General features: G+C 45.1%; 1 protein-coding gene across 1 annotated transcript; it reads left to right on the plus strand.

Annotated features, from left to right (window-relative positions):
* The first annotated feature begins 7,071 nt into the window (after positions 1 to 7,071).
* On the plus strand, positions 7,072 to 16,326 carry LOC123052316 (importin-5). The gene is made up of 20 exons (XM_044475455.1): positions 7,072 to 8,431; positions 8,746 to 8,949; positions 9,946 to 10,050; positions 10,124 to 10,189; positions 10,324 to 10,488; positions 10,629 to 10,703; positions 10,776 to 10,927; positions 11,388 to 11,523; positions 11,615 to 11,684; positions 11,761 to 11,888; positions 11,992 to 12,048; positions 13,049 to 13,234; positions 13,319 to 13,411; positions 13,952 to 14,037; positions 14,122 to 14,188; positions 14,276 to 14,342; positions 14,425 to 14,561; positions 15,347 to 15,438; positions 15,517 to 15,583; positions 15,863 to 16,326. The coding sequence occupies exons 1-20, from the start codon at positions 7,178 to 7,180 to the stop codon at positions 16,025 to 16,027; spliced, it is 3,372 nt and encodes a 1,123-aa protein (XP_044331390.1). The 5' UTR covers positions 7,072 to 7,177; the 3' UTR covers positions 16,028 to 16,326.
* Positions 16,327 to 23,845: the final 7,519 nt, after the last annotated feature.

Consider the following 23,845-nt stretch of genomic DNA (forward strand, 5'->3'; position numbering starts at 1 on the left):
TGCCGCTATCGGTTTGGGACTTTGACGGAGGCTGGATTGCTAATCTAGCTCTGGACGAGCCGGACTTCTATTCTGCAGGGTAGACTGGACTCGTTTGACAGTGTCCAGGGGCTTGACTGCCGATGCAGTATTCGGCTTAATGAGGCCACCCCGTACTTCGGCTGCGAGGGCCGCGGTATGCTCCTCGATACGGAGGGGGTACTCCATGTTTCCATTGACTGTTATAACGCCACGTGGTCTAGGCATCTTGAGCTTTAGGTAAGCGTAGTGCGGGACTGCATTGAAATGGGCCAAAGTGGTCCGTCCAAGCAGTGCATGATAGCCACTGCGAAAGGGGACGATGTCGAAGATCAGGTCTTCGCTACGAAAATTATTCGGTGAAGCGAAGACTACTTCCAGCGTTATGGACCCTGTGCAACAGGCCTCGACGCCGGGTATCACTCCTTTAAAGGTGGTTTTAGGGGCTTGATTCTTGATAGATCAATACCCATTTTGCGAACAGTGTCCTGATAAAGCAGGTTAAGACTGCTGCCGCCATCCATAAGGACTTGCGTAAGGTGGAATCCTTTGATAATTGGATCGAGGACCAATGCTGCCGAACCTCCATGACGGATACTGGTCGGATGGTCTCTACGATCGAAAGTGATCGGACAGGCTGACCATGGGTTAAATTTTGGGGCGACTGGCTCTATGGCATAGATGTCCCTTAATGCGCGCTTGCACTCCCGCTTAGGGATATGAGTAACGTATATCATATTCACCGTTTTTACCTCGGGGGGGAATTTCTTCTGTCCCCCTATGTTCGGTGGGCGAGGCTCTTCATCGTCGTCCTCGCTGGGCGGCCCTTTCCCCTTATGTTCGGTGTTTACCTTACTGGCCTGTTTAAAGACCCAACAATTTCTGTTGGTATGATTGGCAGACTCGGGTGCCATGAATCTGGCAAGGCCGATCAAGTATTCTGTCCAAACTAGATGGACCATCCTTGTTTCCTTTGAATGACTTCTTCCGCTGACCGGGTTTAGAGCCACTGAATCCGGCGTTGACCGCCGTGTCTTCCGTATCTTCGTTATTGCTTCGACGCTTGTGTTTGTTGCGTTGTGGCTTGCCGTTGCCATCTCTGGCTTCGGAGGTGCCAGGGTTGCTGGTACTGTTGCTTCTACGAGCGAGCCAGCTGTCTTCTCCCGTGCAAAGCGGGTCATGAGTGCGGTAAGGGCTGCCATGGACTTCGAGGTGTCGGGCGAGCCACTCATCCTGGACGCTGTGTTTAAAGGCCGCGAGGGCTTCGGCGTCCGGACAATCCACAATTTGGTTCTTTTTAATTAAGAACCTGGTCCAGAGCTTCCGGGCTGATTCTCCGGGTTGCTGGACTATATGACTAAGGTCATCGGCGCCTGGAGGCCGAACATAGGTACCTTGAAAGTTATCTCTAAAGGCATCTTCCAAATCTTCCCAGCTACCAATAGAGTTTTCTGGGAGGCTGTTTCTGTCGTGGAATTGTCACGGCAGATGTCCTTGAGTTAGGACTTAGTCGTGGAGCCATCGCAACTAGGAAGCTTGAAGGGGTTATGCGGGACAAGGAACACGAGGGTTTATACTGGTTCGGCCCCTTACGGTGAAGGTGAAAGCCTACGTCCAGTTCGGGGTGTTATTGATTAGGGTTACGATCGCCAGGGAGCTAAACAGCTATGCCCGGTTCTCGATGAGGTTGTTGTTGCCCTTAAACCGTTGCCGGGTCCTCCCTTTATATAGGGAGGCTGACGCCCAACAGCCCTTAGAGTCTCGGCCGGCTCATAAGAGCGTCCGGCTCGGACTCTGAACAATACTTGCCTTACACTACAAGCCTACTATAACAATGATTGTAACTACAGGCTTTAAGCCATATCTGGGTCTCAGCCCATCTCTGGCCCATTATCTTGACACTTAGCTCCGGGCTTCTGGCAATGACCCTTAGAATAACCCGGCCCTCCTGGCGGGTGACTCCAAGGTCTATATCCTCAACAAGTGCCGTGCTGGTCCCTTGAGTTTTAGGGGGAGGTACTTGATGGCATGGAGATCATCACCGCGGGCCATGTGGATATGGAGAAGGAAATCTTCAATCCATACTGCGGGATCTGTCGTTCCATCGTATGATTCAATGTTCACGGGTTTAAACCCTTCTGGGAACTGGTGCTCCATTACCTCGTCGGTGAAGCATAGGGGGTGTGCGGCGCCTCTGTATCGGGCGACGTCACGACGCAGTTCGGATGAAGTCTGTATGCGGCTTTCGGCCCGAGTGAGGTTGTGCCTGCCGCGCCAGGCCTGATGGTCGTCCTCTCGCGTTGGAGCACGCCCCCTTGATCCATAGATCGATCTGGCTTGGCCCGCTCTATTGTCTAGGTCCTGCCGTAGGTCGTAGGTGTATCTTGGAGCCGCTGTTTCTCTGCCTCTACGACGAGGTGGTGCGGGTTGGTGTTCGGCGTAGGTGGCCGCTTTATCTCGTCCACGTGGTGGCCGGTCTAGTTCATCGGCACGGTCGTATCTTGATGGTATGGGCTTGACGGCCTCGTCGTCGAATTGTGGAAGTAGCCAACGCTTCGGATAACTATTTGTTGGGCGTCGAAGGCCGTACTCTTCGGCAGCCAGGACTTGGGTCCATCTGTCGTTAAGTGTATCCTATTGGGCTTGGAGCTGTTGCTGCTTCTTTTTCAGGCTTCTCGCAGTGGCGATTAGCTGGCGCTTAAAGCGCTCCTGCTCGCGTGGTTCCTCTGGCATGATAAAGTCTTCGTTGCCGAGGCTCACATCATCCTCGAAGATTGGTAGATAGTTACTATCCTCCGAGTCCTCGTTCCCGACTGGATCATCAAGGTTAACTTGTCCATCCTCCCAATTATCCTGTTCGGATGTTGGCTCGACAGGGGCTTCGAGGTCTTTGGCGTTTTCCGGAGTGTTATTATCTTCGGTGCCGGTATTGCTGTCTTTTTCGCGATGCGAGTTTGAGCGGCGCCGCTGAAGTCGACGCTTTGGAGGTGCTTCAGCAGGCTTGCCCTCAACCGGATCCTTCCTGCCATCGTCGTCATCCTCTTTGGGTGTGTCCACCATATACACGTCATATGTGCAGGTGGCCGTCCAACGTCCGGTAAACGGCGGGTCTTGGCCTTGTTCGTCTCCGGCATCGTCGTCCATGCCGTCGATGTCTTCGGAGGCGTAGTCCAGCATGTCGGTTAAGTCTTCGACAGTGGCTATGAAGTGGGTGGTGGGTGGGACGTAAAATTCCCCGCTCTCAGCCCCTAGTCCGGGCTGGGCGTAGTTCAGAAGTAATTCCTCTGTAATAGCGAGGGATCGCATTAAGTCCAGGGCCTCGTTTAAGAGCGAGGTTTGGACGTGGAAGCGAGAGTCCGCGGGGCTGGCCGGGGTGAAAGCCTCCTGGCCATGCCTACTTGGCATGGACTTCGAGAGTTCGGATCTGGAGTCCGGGGGCGAGTCCGGCCTTTCAATGATAGGGGAACCTGGACTGATTCCGAGTTCGTCGTGGCATGATCGCCTCCGGATCCTCGATAATGCGGTTTGCAACGAAGAGTCCGGTGGGCTCCACACTCCCATCTTCGGACCTGATGGTTTGCTCCAGATCTAAGGCCAGAGCGATGGTCGAGGCCGCGAACCCTTCGAAGATCAAGTCTCCTCGGATATCAACGACATAATTTAGGTTCCCAAAACTGATCTGGTGACCAGGGGCGTAGCTGTCGATCTGTTCAAGGTGGCCAATCGAGTTGGCATGCAGTGCGAAGCCGCCGAATAAGAAAATTTGGCCGGGGAGGAAAGTCTCCTCCGAAACAACATCATTGTAGATGATCGATCGAGCCATCGAACCTTCTGTTGACGGCACAGTGGAACTCTCAATGAAAGCACCAATGCCGGTGTCAAAACCGGCCGATCTCGGGTAGGGGGTCCCGAACTGTGCGTCTGAGGATCGTAGGTAACAGGAGACAAGGGACACGATGTTTACCCAGGTTCAGGCCCTCTTAATGGAGGTAATACCCTACTTCCTGCTTGATTGACTTTGATGAGTATAGGGGTTACGAGAGTTGATCTACCTCGAGATCGTAATGGCTAAACCCTAGATGTCTAGCCTGTATGATTTGTGATTGCCTCTACAGACTAAACCCTCCGGTTTATATAGACACCGGAGGGGCCTACGGTTGTACAAAGTCGGTTTACAGAGAAAGGAAACTTCATATTCGAACTCCAAGCTTGCCATCCACGCAAAGGAGAGTCCCATCCGGACACGGGGGAAGGCCTTCTATCTTGTATCTTCACGGCCCATCAGTCCGGCCCATGTCACATAGCCCGGACATCCGGAGACCCCCTAATCCAAGACTCCCTCAGCGACTTCTCGCCGCCATTCGTCCACGTCCGCTGCATCGCCTACGCCATCACCATGTCCACCGCCAACGAAGCTGACCGTGCCGCCGCCGAGAAACTCGAAGCCGAGAAGAAGGCGACCGAGGACACCGCCGCCGACGCGGCTTCTGCCTGGCCGACTGGAGGGTATAACACGTTTGTCCCTCTCCTGTTTATCTCTGTGTTAGCCGTACTAGCATTATGTGTAGATGTGTCTACTGTTTGCGTGATATGTGCTTATTTGATTTGTAATGAGTATGTTGTTAATTATGTCAATGCCATGATCATGATTATTTCCTGGATTAATTTAATCGAGAAATTGCCTATTTACTCAGCACTACCCACGTGATTTGCCCTTAATTTTTGACTATGCTCAGTTTTACCCTTATATTTGCCTTCGAGGTCACCCGAATGCCCTTTGACCGTTTGAACATTACCTAGAAAATTCATATGAACCCAAAACAAATGCAAATAAGATATCAAAATATTCACAAAAATACTACCTTTATGTGCATGTTATTTGCATTCAGGACAAAAATATTGTTTAAACTACCCGAGATTATTGATGTCATTAATGTTATTAAACCTAAAAAGGTATAGACACTATTTTTTCATGGATAAAAATGACTTGCACATATAGTGATATTTTCTAAACATTCTAATATCTTATTTGAAATTTTCCGAGTTCATATGAATTTATAAACTCAGAAAAATGCAAGTAAGGTATCATACTTCAACGTCGTACTTTTTAATCTAGTAAAAGACGAACAAAGATATGAGAACCACCCTCCAAAGCCCAAAAGCCTCACCTCTGGAAGGGACCCAAAACGGGAATTAGCAGAAGGGCACCACCAAACTATCAATCAGATCAAGGATGCTCCATCATTGATCTTCATCATCATCATCGCCAACACCCTGTTCATCTCTTTGTAATATCGAACCCTAGTCGGAATTGTCTAGGTACACACAGATGAAGGGTGGTCACAACGTGCCCTCTGGAGTCGGGAGATGTACCCCGATCAAGGGGCATCGACTTTGTGGTTAGGAGCTCGGTTGATGACAAAAATGTTGGGGCAAACCTCTGGGGCACAAGCTGGGACCGACAATCTTGATCCAACAAGCGTCACCCAGAACTCGAACCGATTTCGTGGTATGCCCTACAACGGGCCAGTAGCCGGAATCCCATGCGTTGGGAGCCATCGAATACTGCCAAGCTTTTCCCGAAGTAGCTCAAAAACCTCCACGGCGCCTTCGCCTTGAAGGAAAAGCGATGATCAACTATCACATCTCATTCTCGCCTGTGTTCTTTTTTTTGCGGGACCTTAAGAAGTCCTGCATGGCTTCCCGTTAAGAAGGACTTGTGAAACTCGGGGGGGCATTGATGAGGGAAACATCCTACTTCCACTCAGAGTGGGCCCGGAGGAGGAGGACAGACGATTCAGTAACTAGAAGGACAAAGAGACCCCGAGAGCTTGTGGGCTCCAGAGGGTTGGCCTTAGCCCATTAGGTGAATGATGTACCCCCAACTCTATCAAAGATATAAGACAGACGGGGAAGAAAACCCTAGAGATATAGAGAACCACCCAAGTCAGTTGTCTCCGCCTCCAGGAATAGAGCTTATAACTCGTGCGCCAGAACTCTTCAATGATCCTCACGATCCTCGACGAAAGAAATATAAACAACTCGAGGCACGAGTAGGGCATTACCTCCTCCTAGAGGGCCTGAACCTGGGTAAGCCCCCGCCCCGTGCCTCACCGTCTTGATCTGCCACTCGCACGCCCAGCGAACAAATACCGTTGCTCGACATCACTGCTGATACGAAACACCTGCACCGGGTCAAAATGATACTTCCAGGCCCGAGTGCGTCTTGTATCTATGGGGTTGCTTGGTGCTACTTGATGACGCACGTACAACAATGCGAATTGGACGTTCCTCCACCGTAGTCTTGAGAACGTGAGGGGATATCAAGGCTAATTGTTTTGATGCCAACATTTCGCAAAATCAAAAGTCGTCAAAACTAAGAACTATTCTAGAGATTGACAAGAACCGTTTTTGACAGCCAAATTTTAGAGTTGCCAAGTATTGATAGCAAACCAGTTTAGCCTTCTCGTGCCAAAAGAAAAGCACCACATCAGAAAGAGCTGGAAAAACGAGGTACTCCAACAGAGTAAAAGAAATCCCCAACCCCAAGCTAGCCACCTAGGAGGCGCCAGTTGTGTTCCCTGTCACCCACCACGCGATCAATCATGAGGCTGTGCGCGATGGAACCTGGCCGCCTGTCTGTACCCATCAATGGCCAATCACTCCCTTCCATTCCATCCCCAGCTCACCTCGCGCACAGCACAGCGGCCTCGCTGCCAGTAGTAAAACAACCCAGAACCCGGCGCGACCTGGATGGAGAAGCAAGCGAAGAACGAACGAAATCATCTCCGACGCGAGTCGACATAAAATGGACGGAATAATCAAAAGCGGCAAGGCAGACAGGAGCAAAGGAATCCCGCGAACCCAAACCTCAATTCCCTCCCTCGCGGACCCAATCCAGCTCGACCCGGCCCCGCCCCCGCCCAACCAAACCAAACCAAACCCCTTCCCCCGCCGTCCTCGTCTCCTTCTGCCTCTGCCCCACCCGCCGCTGCCCCCGAGCCGCACCTCCCCAAACCCTACCCATATATTATTAAACCCATCCCGAGTCTCTGCCTCCGCCCGTCCCCTGTCCACCATCCCTTCCACATTCCCGCCGCCTCCCCCCGCAAAACCCTAGCCAGCCGCCCCGCCGCCGCCTCGGCCCGCGCCCGATCCGATGGCGTCCGCCGAAGACCAGGCCGCGGCCGCGGCGCTGCTGGGCGGCGACCCGGCGGCGTTCGACGCGCTGCTCTCCACGCTCATGTCGGCCTCCAACGCCGACCGCGCCGCCGCCGAGGCCGCCTTCCACCGCCTCCGCGGCTCCCACCCGGAGCCCCTCGCGCTGCGCCTCGCCTCCTCGCTCGCGGCCCCGGCCACCCCCGCCGAGCTCCGCGCCATGGCCGCCGTCCTCCTCCGCAAGCTCCTCTCCCCGACGGCCTCCTCCGACTCCTCCGCCGCCGCGCCGCCCCCGCTCTGGCCCCTCCTCTCCCCCGACGGCCAGGCAGCGCTCAAGGCCCACCTCCTGGCCGCGCTCCAGTCCGACCCCCCCAAGCCCATCGCCAAGAAGGTCTGCGACGCCATATCCGAGCTCGCCACGCTCCTCCTCCCGGAGAACACCTGGGCCGAGCTGCTGCCGTTCCTCTTCCGCGCGGCCTCCACCCCCGAGGCGCCCAACCCGCAGGAGTCGGCGCTGCTCATCTTCGCGCGCCTCGCGGATTACATCGCCGAATCTCTTCTCGACCATTTGATGACCATCCACAACCTTCTAGCATCTGCCCTGGCGCACCCGACCTCGCCTGATGTTCGCATCGCCGCGCTGAGCGCCGCCGTTAATCTCGTTCAGTGCCTGCCCACTAACGCGGATAGAGATAAGATGCAGGACTTGCTGCCTGCGATGATGAGGGCGCTCACGGATTGCCTGAATTCGTCCCAGGAGGCATCTGCACAGGAGGCACTGGAGCTGCTTGTGGAGCTGGCTGGTGCAGAGCCAAGGTTCCTGCGGCGACAGATTGCCGATGTGGCAGGAGCAATGCTGCAAATAGCTGAAGCTGCACAGTTGGAGGATGGAACTAGGCACCTGGCTGTCGAGTTTGTGATTACTCTTGCTGAGGCCAGGGAGCGTGCACCAGGAATGATGCGCCGGCTCCCACAGTTTGTTGGCAGGCTCTTCCAAGTACTTATGCAGATGTTGCTTGATGTAGAGGATGACCCTGCCTGGCACACTGCTGAAACCGAGGACGAAGATGCAGGTGAAGGGAACAACTATGGAGTGGCGCAGGAGTGCCTTGACCGTCTTGCCATTGCCATTGGTGGGAATGCAGTCGTGCCGATTGCATCTGAGCTGCTCCCACAATATCTTTCTGCTCCAGAGTGGCAGAAGCACCATGCTGCGCTCATCACTCTTGCACAGATTGCAGAGGGATGTGCAAAGGTTAGCCTAATAACTTCGGCCTTTTGATTACCATTGCAATAGTTTGTTACTTCAAAACCTCATTGAAATGCTTAAAAGCAATATCCATTCATTAACATTGTTGAATTAGAAATTAAATTAGTAATATGGAAACAAGATAGTGGATGCCATACTTTTACCTTGATCCCTCATTTACAAATTCTGAGTTGCCATGCCTATAAAACATTTTTGCTAGCGTTAGGCCACAAAAATGTGTTTCGTTCTATATCATTTTTGCAAGTAGGAAATAACCAAAGTTGATCATCTCCTCACCAGTTGCTGTTTGTTGCCGTCAGGTTATGCTTAAAAACTTGGAGCAGGTGGTTTCGATGATACTGAACGGATTCCAACACCCTCATCCTCGAGTGCGGTGGGCTGCAATCAATGCCATTGGTCAGCTGTCTACAGATTTGGGCCCAGACTTGCAGGTTCAGTACCACCAGAAGGTGCTGCCTGCATTGGCTAACGCCATGGATGATTTTCAGAATCCACGGGTGCAGGCAAGTGTTAAAATACTAGCATCAAACTTGATCAGTTGACTCAGAAAATCCTTGTTTTTATTTATAACGAGTTTTTAGTGCTTATGTGGCTGAGATTATCTCAGTGGAGACATAGTACATTCATATGTAAGAAACATACTTCCTTTAAGCTCAAGACATTCTTCATTAGATAAAGATTCAATCTATAACGAGTTTTTAGTGCTTATGCGGTTGAGATTATCTCAGTAGAGACATAGTACAGTCAGATGTAAGAAACATACTTCCTTTATGCTCGAGACATTCTTCATTAGATAAAGAATTCAATCTATTTGTGCTCTAGTTGTAACAAATTATTAGGTATTTCGTTATCATTGTTGAGATATGTAACAAAAACATAAATTTCCTTTGTATTCTCCAGGTTTTTCTGCTACCTGTTATACATTAGATACTTTGACATTTACTTTCGGAATGGTTCTGATCAAGTCTACGTAGTAAAGCACCTCTAGGAAATGTCTCACACAACTATTGTGAAGTATGCTCCTAACTTGTAAATAAGCTGATTGATTAATAAATTTCATATAGAAGTCCAAATTCTGGCCCTATCTTATGTTTTTCTGGTTGGCTGGCCCCTTTGTATTCCATCTTGATTAATATCAGTATTGTTTTTTATATTTTTCTGAATATTTTCCATGTCGGATCCACAACAGAGAAACTGTTTCTAGGTGCAACAGAGAAATTCACATGGCCTGCATGCAGTACTATATTAACTCACCAAGTCTGGTGTTTAGTTTACTGTGCGTTTGAAACTGCTTCTGTTTAAAGTTTTGCATGCATTGTGCTACCACTTTTTTGAATTTCATTGTCCTTCTGTTATTGCCAAGAAATTTTGTACCCTATGTGTACTATGCACATTAGGGTTTAATTACTAATCTAATATTGATTTATTGTGTCTACTATCCTTCTTGACAAGCACATGCTGTAATATTGATTTATTGTGTCTATTATCTTTCTTGACAGGCACATGCTGCGTCTGCAATCTTGAATTTCAGCGAGAATTGCACGCCCGAAATTCTGACACCGTACCTGGATGGAATTGTTAGCAAATTACTTGTTCTTCTCCAGGTATGCATCTAGGTTCCCTTGCGCCACTGTTTGTACAGGTAGAAAATATGTTAACCTTTCATGTTGTTTTCAGAATGGTAAGCAAATGGTGCAAGAGGGAGCATTGACAGCTTTAGCATCAGTAGCTGATTCATCGCAGGTAACTGCTTGTGTGGAAGTTAACAGCTACATTCAATATCACCTTTAATGGCTGCAACACTTTCATGATTTATAGCTAATTGATCATGATGACTTCATAATATTATATGATGTATGATACACTTTGTTTTTCAGGACCACTTCAAGAAATATTATGATGCTGTTATGCCGTACCTGAAAGCTATTTTGATGAATGCAACTGACAAGTCTAATAGGATGCTCCGTGCCAAGTCCATGGAGTGTATAAGTCTTGTTGGAATGGCTGTAGGCAAGGATAAATTTAGGGATGATGCCAAGCAGGTTAGTATCTCGTTTCTTTTCTAATTTTATAGTGGACATTCATATATATCCTACTTGAATTTCTGCTGGACATCGTTTTGTTGGAATGACTATATTTTTTCCTGAGGCATTCTGTTCCAAATTTACCTGATAATTTGCAGGTCATGGAAGTGCTTATGGCTTTGCAAGGAACTCCAATGGAAACAGATGATCCGATAACCAGCTACATGTTGCAGGTATGCTTCAAAGTAGGAAATTGATTGTAATTGCATTTTGAATTTTTATAACCATCTCCCTGCATGTGACAGGCTTGGGCCAGGCTATGCAAATGTCTTGGACAGGATTTTCTTCCTTACATGCATGTTGTTATGCCACCACTGCTTCAGTCTGCTCAGCTGAAGCCTGATGTCACAATTACTTCAGCCGAATCAGATGATGAAATAGAATCAGATGACGACAGGTTTGTGTTACCTTCTCAATAATTGTTTTGGGAAATCCACTGAACTAAAAGTTGGCTCCCTTTAACCGGAAACTACCATATAGGCTGTCAACATGCTTAATTTAGTCTTCTGAAAATAGTAACAAGTTTATTTCAACTTTGTTTTGAATACTACTTACAGAAGCCTTCACAAAAAAGGACTAAAACTTGCAAATTGCGGTTCTCTGGTTCAGAGTGTATGGCTCTCTATATGTAAAGTCTTTTGCACTACTTCCGTGTTTGTTTATGTCCCCAGTATTATCCACATAATCCATGAACTAGTGGTTGCAAGTTACATACGCTATAGTGTTCATGCAGTGTTTATTATATGTTTTGATTTGTTTGTACACCATGTGCGAGCATGTTACCCCCCCCTTTGTTTTTGCTTTTAACTGCGTATTAATTTTGCAATAACACCGCTGATTTTTGGTATTTTGTACAGCATTGAAACAATCACACTTGGTGACAAAAGAATTGGAATTCGAACTAGTGTGCTGGAAGAGAAAGCAACAGCTTGCAACATGCTGTGTTGCTATGCTGATGAGCTCAAGGAGGGTTTCTTCCCATGGATTGATCAGGTTTATTATCCCGTTCAGTCATTCACAAAGCAATTGTCTGATTTTTTAACTTTTGATAACCGTGGACGTGACTGGAACAAATTCCATGCAGGTTGCTCCTACATTGGTCCCTCTGCTTAAGTTTTACTTCCATGAAGAAGTGAGAAGAGCTGCTGTTGCAGGTACTTTGATGATCTACATTTATTTTCATTTAGATTTTGTGTGTTTCTTTTAACATTTTTTGCAACAATTATGCAGCTATGCCTGAACTGTTACGTTCGGCAAAATTGGCTGTTGAGAAGGGGCAGGCTCCAGGACGCGACGAGTCTTACGTTAAACAATTGTCTGATTTCATAATTCCAGCTCTGGTTGAAGCGCTGCACAAGGTCTTTGCAAAACCTTGTCCCTAAGTTCATGATAACATTGGTTTGTTTTACACTTTAACTAAATGCTAACAGCTGGAATTTCTTGCATCCATCTACCATACAGGAGCCGGAAACCGAAATGTGCTCATCCATGCTGGATTCCTTAAATGAGTGTATGCAGGTCTGTTCTGTTTTCTGATCATATTATGGCAGTGCACTGGTGTATATATAATAATACTTGGTGATCTGTTGGTCTGCGCCACTTGCTAGATTCCAATGTACAAGCACTTAAGTTAATCAGCATGGACAACTATCCTTTCATTCTGTGTGTGTTGTTGTTGGGGGGGGGGGGAGTACAGTACTTTGTGGGTTGTGTCACTTGTTCATGTTAGCGAGTATGATTAGGTCCTAGATTGTAACTGGTAATTGTGTATTTGCTTGTCTCGACTAATATACAAAAAATGTGGTGGAGGATAGCTTTCTAAACGAATGTAGTATCTCCATATTGATGACTACTTGTGGGCTACCAGATAACATATAACTGATTGAAGGCTTTCCGAAATAGCCTGATGTGATGTCCAATATCACGGTGAGGGTCCTCCACAACTCCCTAACTAGGCCCACAGATTTATATGCTCTATATGGTATTAGAAACAACTTATATCATAAAGTTCTTCTCAGTTTGGATTACCACCCTTACATTCTGTATGTCTATTGTGCTGTTGTGGGAACCAAATTTACGTTCCCGTCTCAGCAGTGCTGAGGAACAGGGGGAGTAACAACTTAATGTGATGACTGTTGGAAGATCGACATATTTCAGTCTTCATTAACTTGCATATCACTTCATATTATATATTGGTGGAAGTTGTTAGCGTTGGTAGTACCATGAAGTTGCTTCTTTTGTAAGAAAAACTTTGTACGACTAGCCAAGTACACCATTTGTATAAAAGTACCTAGGTGCTTATTGCTGTTTATGGATTAGCATTTAGCAAGAGATAAATTATTTTTTCTTATTTATTGTGTTCAAAGCATAGATTCTTTTGAATGGATCAACACTTGAGCCATCATCTGTACAATGTTACCTAGTTAGTCAGTTCTGTATGGCACACATTTAATTGTTTCTTGACTTCTAGAGAGTTTGCTTTACCAGATTTCTCACTGACCTTACTTTCACTGAACAGCTTTCTGGATGTCTTCTTGATGAGAATCAAGTAAGAGCTATTTCGGATGAGATTAAGAATGTTATTATAGCCAGTGCAACCAGGAAAAGAGACAGATCAGAGAGAACAAAAGCAGAAGATTTTGATGCTGATGAAGGAGAACTACTCAAAGAAGAGAATGAGCAGGAGGAGGAAGTGTTCGATCAGGTTATGTTTCTTGACGTGTCTGTGAATTGCTTGTGTTCTGCAATTTCATTTTTGAATTGACATTCTCTATATGTTTACACTCAGGTCGGCGAGTGCCTGGGAACTTTGATTAAAACCTTTAAAGCTTCTTTCTTGCCGTTCTTTGATGAGCTATCTGTGTACGTTACACCAATGTTGGTAAGTTGATTGAATCCCACCTTGTTTGGGCATGTGCATAGTGTTGTGGGCACACATTTGTTTGGAGTTCAGTTTCTAATATTTTTCCAATTACAACTGATTCTGTGTTAGTTCTCTCATTTGACCCAATTAGCATACAAAATTCCTCTTGAGTTCGCACAAAATGTAGGGATCAAATCTCATGTTGATATTTTTCCCATATTCCTGTGTGCCTTTGTCTCATTGGTTTTTGGGAAGAACTGTGGAACAGTGGAAGAAAACTACATGCCTTCTGTTTGACCGAACCATTTCATTTCTGAAAGCTGTGGAACTAATAAGGTGACAGCTAAAATAGTATGTAAAGCACTGTTAGCTTGGATAGAAACAATAACTTGCAGCCTTGAATTGTGAATGCCTCTCTCCTTGGTCTCTTCATTTATATGGTGCCAAAGGGTAATGTTTATGATCATTACCATGTTGTTGTAGGCCTATGCCTGTTGGAATGTCTCCATTATATCCTGGTATCGTATTTAGTATTTTTATCTCATCTTTAATTTTCAGGGGAAGGACAAGACAGCTGAGGAGAGAAGGATAGCTATCTGCATTTTTGATGACATTGCAGAGCAATGTCGTGAGTCGGCTCTGAAGTATGTTTCTCCTCAACATTAGTTATGTCTTATGTGTAAACTGGGTTTTAATTGTAACTGAATCATGTCTTTTCGCCTGAGCAGGTATTATGATACCTATGTTCCTTTCTTGTTGGAGGCATCCAACGATGATAACTCAGATGTTCGGCAGGTCTGTATTTGTGTTCTCATGTTGCCTTAACTTTTTTTGTCTGTAATACATGACACTGATGTAGTGACAAAATCATCATCATTTTAGGCTGCTGTTTATGGCCTGGGCGTATGTGCTGAGTTTGGTGGTCTTACTTTCCGTCCTTTAGTTGGAGGTAAGTTCTGAATCTTATGGCTTAGTACTACAAGCATCTTGAAGTCATTCCATTTAACACAATAATGCTTTTAAAAATTCAGAGGCCCTGTCAAAGCTGAACAATGTTATCAGACATCCAGAAGCACAACATGCAGATAATATTATGGCATATGATAATGCTGTTTCAGCACTTGGAAAAATATGTCAATTTCATCGCGATGGGATTGATGCGGCTCAGGTATATGCTTAAATCTCACTTCCAGGTTCTATTAAGAGACTAAACTTTACAAGGGCCCGTTTGGTTCATAATATTTCGAAAATGCAGGAATAGCAAAACGTCAGAATTCAGTTGTTTAACCCTACAGGAATTTCTAACCAAAAATTGTTTTGTTGGTCCACTGAAAAATTACAAGAAATTTTCTTAAGGATTAGGTGCATTCCATAGTTGTCATTTAAACTAAGGGGAAATTTCCATGAGGTTGGTGTCATTGGGAAAATACCTTCGGAATTTGCATGCGAAGTAGATAGAGATCATAGGAAAATCCTATGATTTTCAGTCCTACACAAACCAAACAAGCTCTGTAGATAAAAAATCATATGGAATGAAATCCTCCAAAATTCCTATTATATTCTTTTGAACCGAAGAGACATAAGGTTGTTTGCTATCTTTTTGCGATATTTGATGATGTACTCCCTCCGTTTCTAAATATAAGTCTTTGTAGAGATTTCACTATGGACCACATACAGATGTATATAGACGCATTTTAGAGTGAGATTCGCTCATTTTGCTCCGTATGTAGTCCATAGTAGAATCTCTACAAAGACACTTATATAGGAACGGAGGGAGTACATTCCATGCGCACCAGCATGTGGATTGTAAGTGAATGAAAGGACATATGTATTTGGATTCTGATGATTTTTTCCTAGCTATTAGTTCAATATCAAGCTGAGATACCTCTACTCTACATCTGCTGTGCATGTTTACTATTTAATGGTTTAAACTGAATAAATTATGCTTCTCAGGTCATTCCAGCATGGCTTGGTTGCTTGCCTATAAAAGATGACAAGATTGAAGCAAAAGTTGTACATGATCAGCTTTGTTCGATGGTGGAGAGGTATCTGCTCTTAGTGTCAGCATGGCAGCAACAGTAGAGTATTTCTTGCATTTTATATAACCTGTTCTTTATGTGCAGATCGGACGCACAGGTTCTTGGACCTCATAGTCAGTATCTTCCTAAAATAGTTTCTATTTTTGCCGAGGTAATTTTGACTTCTGTGCTTGTTCTGTCAGTCTGTCACCTCCAGTTAGGGGGTGATGTAGTATTTGCTGAATGAAATAATGAAAACAAAACAGTACATGCAGTTTGATGTGTAAATTCATGTGATCATTTATTTTGAGTTTGGGCCGAGGTCTCAGCTTTTAGCCATGCGGTAGCTGCAGACTTTTTTATCCAACAGCACATCTTGATATCCTAGTTTAGTTTTCGATGTAGAATTTAGTAAATGATTGGTTACTAAATGTTGTGTTTTTCTATGTAGGTTCTGTGCAATGGAAAGGAGCTTGCAACAGATGAAACAACAACCCGGATGATCAGTGTTCTGAAGCGATTTCAGCAGACATTGCCACCTGATTTTCTTGCCTCCACATTTTCCACCTTGCAACCACAGCAGCAGCTTATGCTACAGTCCATCCTATCCACATAGTTCCACTCTTCTGTCTTGTGGCTGCAAGGTTGGGGCTTGCTTTTCTTTCCATAATTCGCCAATTTTTTGTGTTGAATCTTTTTCTGGGGGAGTTCATTTGTGCATGCATTGGTCGCTTCAAGGGATTGGTGGTCGCCATACCATATGGTTTTGATGTAGAGTGTATATTATCTTGTATTCAAATATGATTTTGGGGCGTGCTGCGTCAAAGGTGTAAGGGCAATGGCGAAAATTGTTGTTGGTTGAGTTGAACAATGGTGCATCAGTTTTGGTAATGAGATTGTTATGGATTTGTGTGATGATCCCCGTCTGTTTTATGGTTTTGTGTGATGATCCCTGTCTGTTCTGCATAAATGTACTACCTCTGTCTAGGCGAATAAGTCATTCGCGTAGTTCTAGGTCGACAATTTAACTATTTTAATATGTATTATATGTGATAAAAAATATATATTTAGAAACTACATCCGTTTAGAAATCTAGTGATATACTTTTCATGACATATAACACATATTTAATTTCTTAAATTGATGACCTAGAATTACGTGAATGACTTGTTCATCGAGACGGAGGTAGTAGATAGGTTACTAAATGTTGTGTTTTTCTATGTAGGTTCTGTGCAATGTTACGTGAATGACTTATTCATCGAGACGGAGCTGCATTCCATGTTATTTACTCTTTTTTAAGCAAGATTATTAATATCACTCTTAAATGCTACCTTCCCCTGTACAAGCTGTCGAAATAAAGCAGTTCACTACTCACACTACCTGGCATAAGCTTAGGCTCTGTTTGGATTTAAAGTATGTTGGAGATCAGAGTATTGGAAAACTACAGTTTTTAAATCTGCTGCTGTGTGATACCACAGAATGCATAACAGTATTTTACAGCATTTACAAAAGGAAAAGTGTTAAAATTACCCGACTGATTTTAATGCAACCTACGCGCCACGCGTCCTTTGTGTGGCCCAAGCACCGCTTTGCTTCGTAGTCTTATCCCTCCCGAGCTCTCATCGGCTCACCTGCTGTCTCAGAGCTGCAATGGAGCGCTCACCAGCGATCTCGCCACTGCTCGTCGGCGCTGCAATGGAGCGCTCGCCGGCGCTCCCGATGCTGCAATGGAGTGCTTCACCGGCGGTCTTGGAGCTGCAATGGAGCGCTCACCTGTGGTCTCGGTTGTTCACTGGCGTTGCAATCGAACGCTTCATTGGGCGGTCTCGGAGTTGCCATGGAGCGCTCACCGGCAGTCTCGCCATTGCTCGTCGGGCGGCGCTGTAATGGAGCACTCGCCGGCGCTCCCGACGCTGCAACCGAGCGAGTGACGAGCTGCGGGAGAGCGACTCAGGATTCGCGAGAGAAAAGGACGGTCGTGATGGTGCGTATCGAACGACAGTGGAAGCGGCTTACGTTTTGCCGAAATCAACCGGATGATTGGTAGCACGCGCCTTTACAAAAATCATGAGGTGTTTGGCACATGCATTATTTACGGGAGTTCTTTTTACACGATTCAGTATACTAGCTAGTACGAGCTTCCCTTAAAAAAAAGGAGCCTGTACGAGTTTCCCCTCTCTGTTATGCCGGATTTTATGTTCCGGTGGTGCAAATTTTTAGCCCAGAAAAACTAGGTCACGTAACTTAATTGTCTTTATTTACTAGCTTCTCCTTTGCCGGATTGTACTTTCTCTAGTCTTTTTTAGTCCGCATGTAAGTTTTGTCTGAAGTCAAAGTATCTCTATTTTGACCAAACTTATAAAAAAAATTCAACTTTTTAAATGCCAAATCAGTATTGTTAGGTTTACTATAAAATATAGTTTCATAGTATATATATTTGCTATTGTAGATGTTGATACTCCCTTCATTCCGCAATGTAGTGCGCCCGAGCTTTCTGAGATTTGAGTTTGGCCATAAATTTAACCAACGAGATCGACTGCGGCGGGAGCAAAAATTGCAACACCGAATTCGTATTTTCGATAAATTCAGTGATATAATTTTTGCTCCCGCCGCAGTCGGTCTCGTTGGTTAAATTTACGGTCAAACTTGAATCTCAAAAAGCGCGGGCGCACTACATTATGAAATGAAGGGAATACTTTTTAAGATAAATTTGATCAAATTTTGTAAAGTTTGTCTTGACACAAATCTAATATGCAAAGTAAAAAGGACCGGAGGGAGTATGTGCCAAACCTAGTCCCAAAATAAATAAATACCAAACCAAATAAAGTTGTGCGAGCAACCTTCTATGGTGTCAGACGGTCTTAAACATTTGGAAACAACTAAGGCTAGCGAATTCCAGAATTCAGGTGCATGCACCCAACGGAGTAGAGAGGAATCGGCAAAAAGAAATACCCAAGTCACCTTTCAGATAATCTTTCCTGCATCAGGAACTTCATTTGAACGGTTCCTTCCTCCGAGATAATCAAGCCCCCCGAGCACGCCACTGGACTACCTCCCCCCTCCATCCACTCCTGTTCTTCGTGGCCTCCTCTCTCAGCACAAGACAAATCTGAATCGAATCTGCACCAAAAGATGCGAGAAGATGCCCCTCCTGACTTTTGCGCTGCTCAAAAAGTGGTATTTTGTCTCGTCCGCGCTAATAATCTACGGGGCTCGACAAGGAAACGCACATTGACAGCGACAAACATAGCATCTCCGCCGCTATAAAACAAATTCCGTTAGGATGGGCCTCCTTGGAGCCATCTCCGGGTTCATAAAATATGGGTGCCACAATGTGGGTGCACCAGTCTTATACGCTCAATCAACGAGAGGACTTGGAATATTGGCAGCGTGGCTGCTAGCAACTTGACAAAATTCACCTTTTTGATAGGATGAGGGTAGCACGACTTTTATATTGAAAAGGGTCCATCGTTTTGCTCCATGGCTGAAACGCAAGGTTGATTTTTGGGTGCGGATGACAAGGACCTGCTCCATTTGAATAGCAGTGGCGTCTCTTTTGGTGCTCAGACTAGATAAGAGCTCTTGTCATCAACGTTGCTTCAACCTTAACCATCTACTCCCTCCGTTCGGAATTACTTGTCGCGAAAATGGATGTATCTAGAACTAAAATACGTCTAGATACATCCATTTCTGCGACAAGTAATTCCGAACGGAGGGAGTAATATTTGTTGTAAACTGTTAAGCGGAGTATTCTAAAGAGTGAACTGAAAGATTGCTAAAGTTCATGTTTTTCTCGAGCTGTAAACCGTAGTATCAACATGGATTATTTCCCTTATAATCGCTCTGAATTATATAATCGATGATACTAAATGAAACGTGGAGTCTTCGAGAAATCTAAGGTAAAACCTTCACAATAGTACATAAAACATGATGCTATGATTATGCCAGACAAGGCAGCAAGAGAAGGTCATCGTGTTGCTAGATTCAGAAACATGTTGACTGTGCAGACGAAAGAACAAGAAACAAGCAAATGGTGTGCCGAAAGCGATCTTCACTACACCACCTCCTAGAATGGAGGGCGAACGAATGCCGGCATAAATAGTTCAAAAAAGGCAAACATGTGTAGAGGAAGTCACCGACAAATGGTTGTGAGGTAAGACTGGTATCAATACCCGTAGGCAATGCAAAACTGTATGCATCCTCACTGTCTCCACTAGCTCTTGATATCGTGTTGTTCAGATCGTGTGTACTTAATATCAGCTTGATATAAATATCTTACCATATATTGGAACCATTTCCAGTCAAAGATCAGTTTGTGCTTGTTTGGGGTTACGACAAGGAGATCCACTATCCCGATACTTTTTTAATATTGTGGTTTATATGCGTGCAAACCTTATCGATTGCGCAAAAGACGCATGTCCGGTTAGTGGAGTGGTGTCGGCATCTGGTGGATGGCAGGCTTTCCATCCCACTATATGTTGATGATACGATTTACTTCGGAAAGGCAAAAAATCTTAGGCTTGTGTTGTGTGCTTTCGAGCAGTTTCCAGTACAGCATCATTTTCAGTCCGAAGATCATCATGATACGCTCTCAGTTTCTCAAGCTCTTGCCTCATTTGAAGAAAATCATAGGTAAGCTTCTTGTGGTCGGTCGAGAGGGCCTCATGACGACTTACAAGTTCATCACCCTTTGACTAAAAACTTTTAAGATCACCAGTCAAAGTTTGACTACGATCCATTTCCTCGTTCAACAGATCATCGCTTTTGTCTACTCCCTCCGTTCCACAATACATGCCTTCCATTTGTCAAAATATAGATGTATCTAGACATGTTTTAGTATATAGGTATATTCATTTTTGGACAAATGGAAGTCAAGTATTTTGGAATGGAGGGAGTAGCAAATTTTGAATCTTTTCCACAGAATTTTGTTGCTAAGTGGCAATTTTAGCAAGTTCCCAATAGCTAGGTTTTAGATTATCATCAGGTTCTCCCTCACTTGTATCAAAGTATGAGGAACGTGAGGATACCTTGGCACCTCTTGCCATGAAGCAATAAGTGGGAGCAGAGTCGTCGTCTTGAAGATGGACTTGGCGACGAATGCGGTAGCGAGAGCAAGGCTCACCACACCAGAATCAGACTCCTCCTCACATTCTTCCTCAACTTCCTCAGGGTCAGATTCTTCCTCGGAATCCATTTCCTTCCCCATGAAAGCGTGGGCTCTACTAGAACAGCCCTTCTTGTAAGATGAATATTTTGAAGAAGACTTTGAAGATTTCTTCTTCTTCTTTTCATCAGAACTATCATCCTTGATCTTCTTTGATTCCTTTTCCTAGAGAGGGCAATCAACAATATAGTGCCCATGCTTCTTGAATTTGTGGCAGGTTCTCTTCTTGTAGTCCCGAGAAGAAGTTTCTCAAGTTTTCTTTGTGTCATACTTTGAAGACTTCCCAAAGCGATTCTTCTTTGAGAACTTCTAAAATTTCCTCACAAGTAATGCAAGCTCTCTGCCAGTTTCTTCGGGTCCACCAGAACTGTAGTCAGATTCTTCTTAAGACGAAGAAACTGCTTTGCCTCCAGGGCACGGGGTCTTCCATAGCTTGGTCCATAGAGATCTCTTTTCTCAGCTCGTTGAAATTCATGAGTATTGAGCCTCTCAAGAATATTAGCAAGATCCAGAGACTTGTAATCAGGACGCTCTTGAATCATGAGGATCAAAGTATCAAAGGAACTGTCAAGTGACCTCAGCAATTTCTTCACCACTTCATGGTTGGTGATGTTAGTGGCGCCAAGAGCTTGAAGCTCATTGGAGATGTCAGTGAGATGATCAAATGTGAGCCAGACACTTTCTTCGTCTAGCCTCTTGAAAGGACGTGGATGACTCCTAGAGGGGGGATGAACAGGTGGTTTAAAAACAATTACAGTTTAGGCTTGAACAAATGTGGAATAAAACTAGCGTTTAATTTTTCAAGCAGAAAACCTAAATAAACTAGGCTCAACTATGTGCACCAACAACTTATGATAAGCAAGATAAACAACTATGTAATAGGAAGATATATAACATGAATCCCTATGGCTATCACAAAGTAAGTGCACAAAGTAAAGGGCACGGGTAAGAGATAACCAAGGCACGCGGAGACGATGATGTATTCTGAAGTTCACACCCTTGCGGATGCTAATCTCGATTAGAGCGATGTGGAGGCACAATGCTCCCCAAAAGGCAGGGCCACCCTATTCTTCTCATGCCCTCGCATAGTGCAAGGTGTCGTGATTCCACTAAGGGACTGCTACTTCTTGAGCTTGCGTTGGTTTTTCCCTTGAAGAGGAAAGAGTGATGCCGCGAAGTAGAGATAAGTATTTCCCTCAGTTGAGAACCAAGGTATCAATCGAGTAGGAGGAACACACAAGTCACCATGGTTGCACCTACACAAACAAACAAATACTTGCACCCAGCGCGATAAAGGGGTTGTCAATCCCTTCACGGTTACTTGCAAGGATGAGATCTGATAGAGATAGGTATAGACGATAAATAAAGTGCCAAATAAAAAGGTAAATAAATTACAACAAGGTATTTTTGGGTTTTTGGTTTTATAGATCTAAAAATAACATGATAAAAGATAGACCCGGGGGCCGTAGTTTCACTGGAGGCTTCTCTCTTGAAAGAATGCATACGGTGGGTAAACAAATTACTGTTGGTCAATTGATAGAAAAGCGCATAGTTATGACGATATCTAAGGCAATGATCATGAATATAGGCATCACGTCCGTGACAAGTAGACCGACTCCTGCCTGCATCTACTACTATTACTCCACACATCGACCGCTATCCAGCATGCATCTAGTGTATTAAGTTAACAAGAACGGAGTAACGCCTTAAGCAAGATGACATGATGTAGATGGATAGACCCAATCAATATGAACAAACACCACCTTTTTATCCTTAATGGCAGCAATACAAATATGTGTCATGTCTCTTTCTGTCACTGGGAATAAGCACCGCAAGATTGAGCCCATTACAAAGCACCTCTCCCATGGCAAGAAAAATCAATCTAGTTGGCGAAACCAAATCAATAGATCGGAGAGAAATTCAAAGCTATCTTAATCATGCATAAAAGAGTTCAGAGAAGACTCAAATAATATTCATAGATAATCTGATCATAAATCCACAATTCATCGGATCTCAACAAACGCACCGCAAAAGAAGATTACATCGAATAGATCTCCAAGAACATCGAGGAGAACATTGTATTGAAGATCAGTGAGAGAGAAGAAGCCATCTAGATACTAGCTATGGACCCATAGGTCCGTGGTAAACTACTCACACATCATTGGAAGGGCAGCAAGGTTGATGTAGAAGCCCTCCGCGATCAAATCCCCCTCCGACGAAGTGCCGGAACAGGTCTCCAGATGGGATCTCACGAGGATAGAAACTTGCGGCGGCGGAAAAGTATTTTTGGTGTGCCCTCCAGTCTACGGGGAATATTTGGGCATTTATAGAAGAAGAATTAAGGTTAGAAGTGCCACGGGGAGCCCACAAGCTTGCAGGGCACGCCCTGTGAGCTTGTGGCCATCCCGTGGCCCTTCTGCCTCCTCCCGAAGCTTCGATGGTGTCATGTGGTCCAAGAAAATTTGTCAAAAGTTTCGTTCTGTTTGGACACTATTTGGTATTGATTTTATGTAAAGGCAAAAACAAGGAAAAAACAGCAACTGGCACTTGGCACTAGGTTAATAGGTTAGTCCCAAAAAATGATATAAAATAGCAAAATAATGCATATAAAACATCAAAGATGGATAATATAATAGCATCGAACAATAAAAAATTATAGATATGTTGAGCCATATCAGGGACCCTTGAGGGCGGTCACCGAACCCATACAAATGGCGATCCTTGGGGGCGGTCATCGAACCCTTACAAATGGCAACCCTTTGGGGCGGTCACCGAACCCGTCCAAATAGCTTTTCACAACTTAATTGGAGACCCCAAAGCTTGCCCGGAGCTTCACACCACAATGATTGAGCTCCGTGACACCACCAACCGTCTTGGGAGCCCGAGCACCCAAGAGGCGTAAGCTCTATAGCATGCCCAAACACCCAAGAGTAATAAGCTTCTCAACTTCACTTCCAGGTATCACCGTGTAGAACTCAAACCGATGCAACTAATGCAATGACACGAACACACGAAGTGCTCAAGTCCTTCACTCCCAAATCCCAACAAAGCAACGAAAGCTATGGAGGAATATGAGAGGAAGAACAAGGAGAACACAAGAGAACTCCAAGATCTAGATCCAATGGGTTCCGCTCACTTAGAGGAGAGATGGATTGGTGGAAATGTAGATCTAGATCACCTCTCTCTTTTCCCTCAAAGAGATGCACGAATCATAGGAGGAATAGAGAGAAAGCAAGGTCCAAGAGGTCAACAATGGTGGGGGAAAACCTG

This window comes from Triticum aestivum, chromosome 2D (assembly GCF_018294505.1).
Source record: "Triticum aestivum cultivar Chinese Spring chromosome 2D, IWGSC CS RefSeq v2.1, whole genome shotgun sequence".
Classification (NCBI taxonomy): domain Eukaryota; kingdom Viridiplantae; phylum Streptophyta; class Magnoliopsida; order Poales; family Poaceae; genus Triticum; species Triticum aestivum.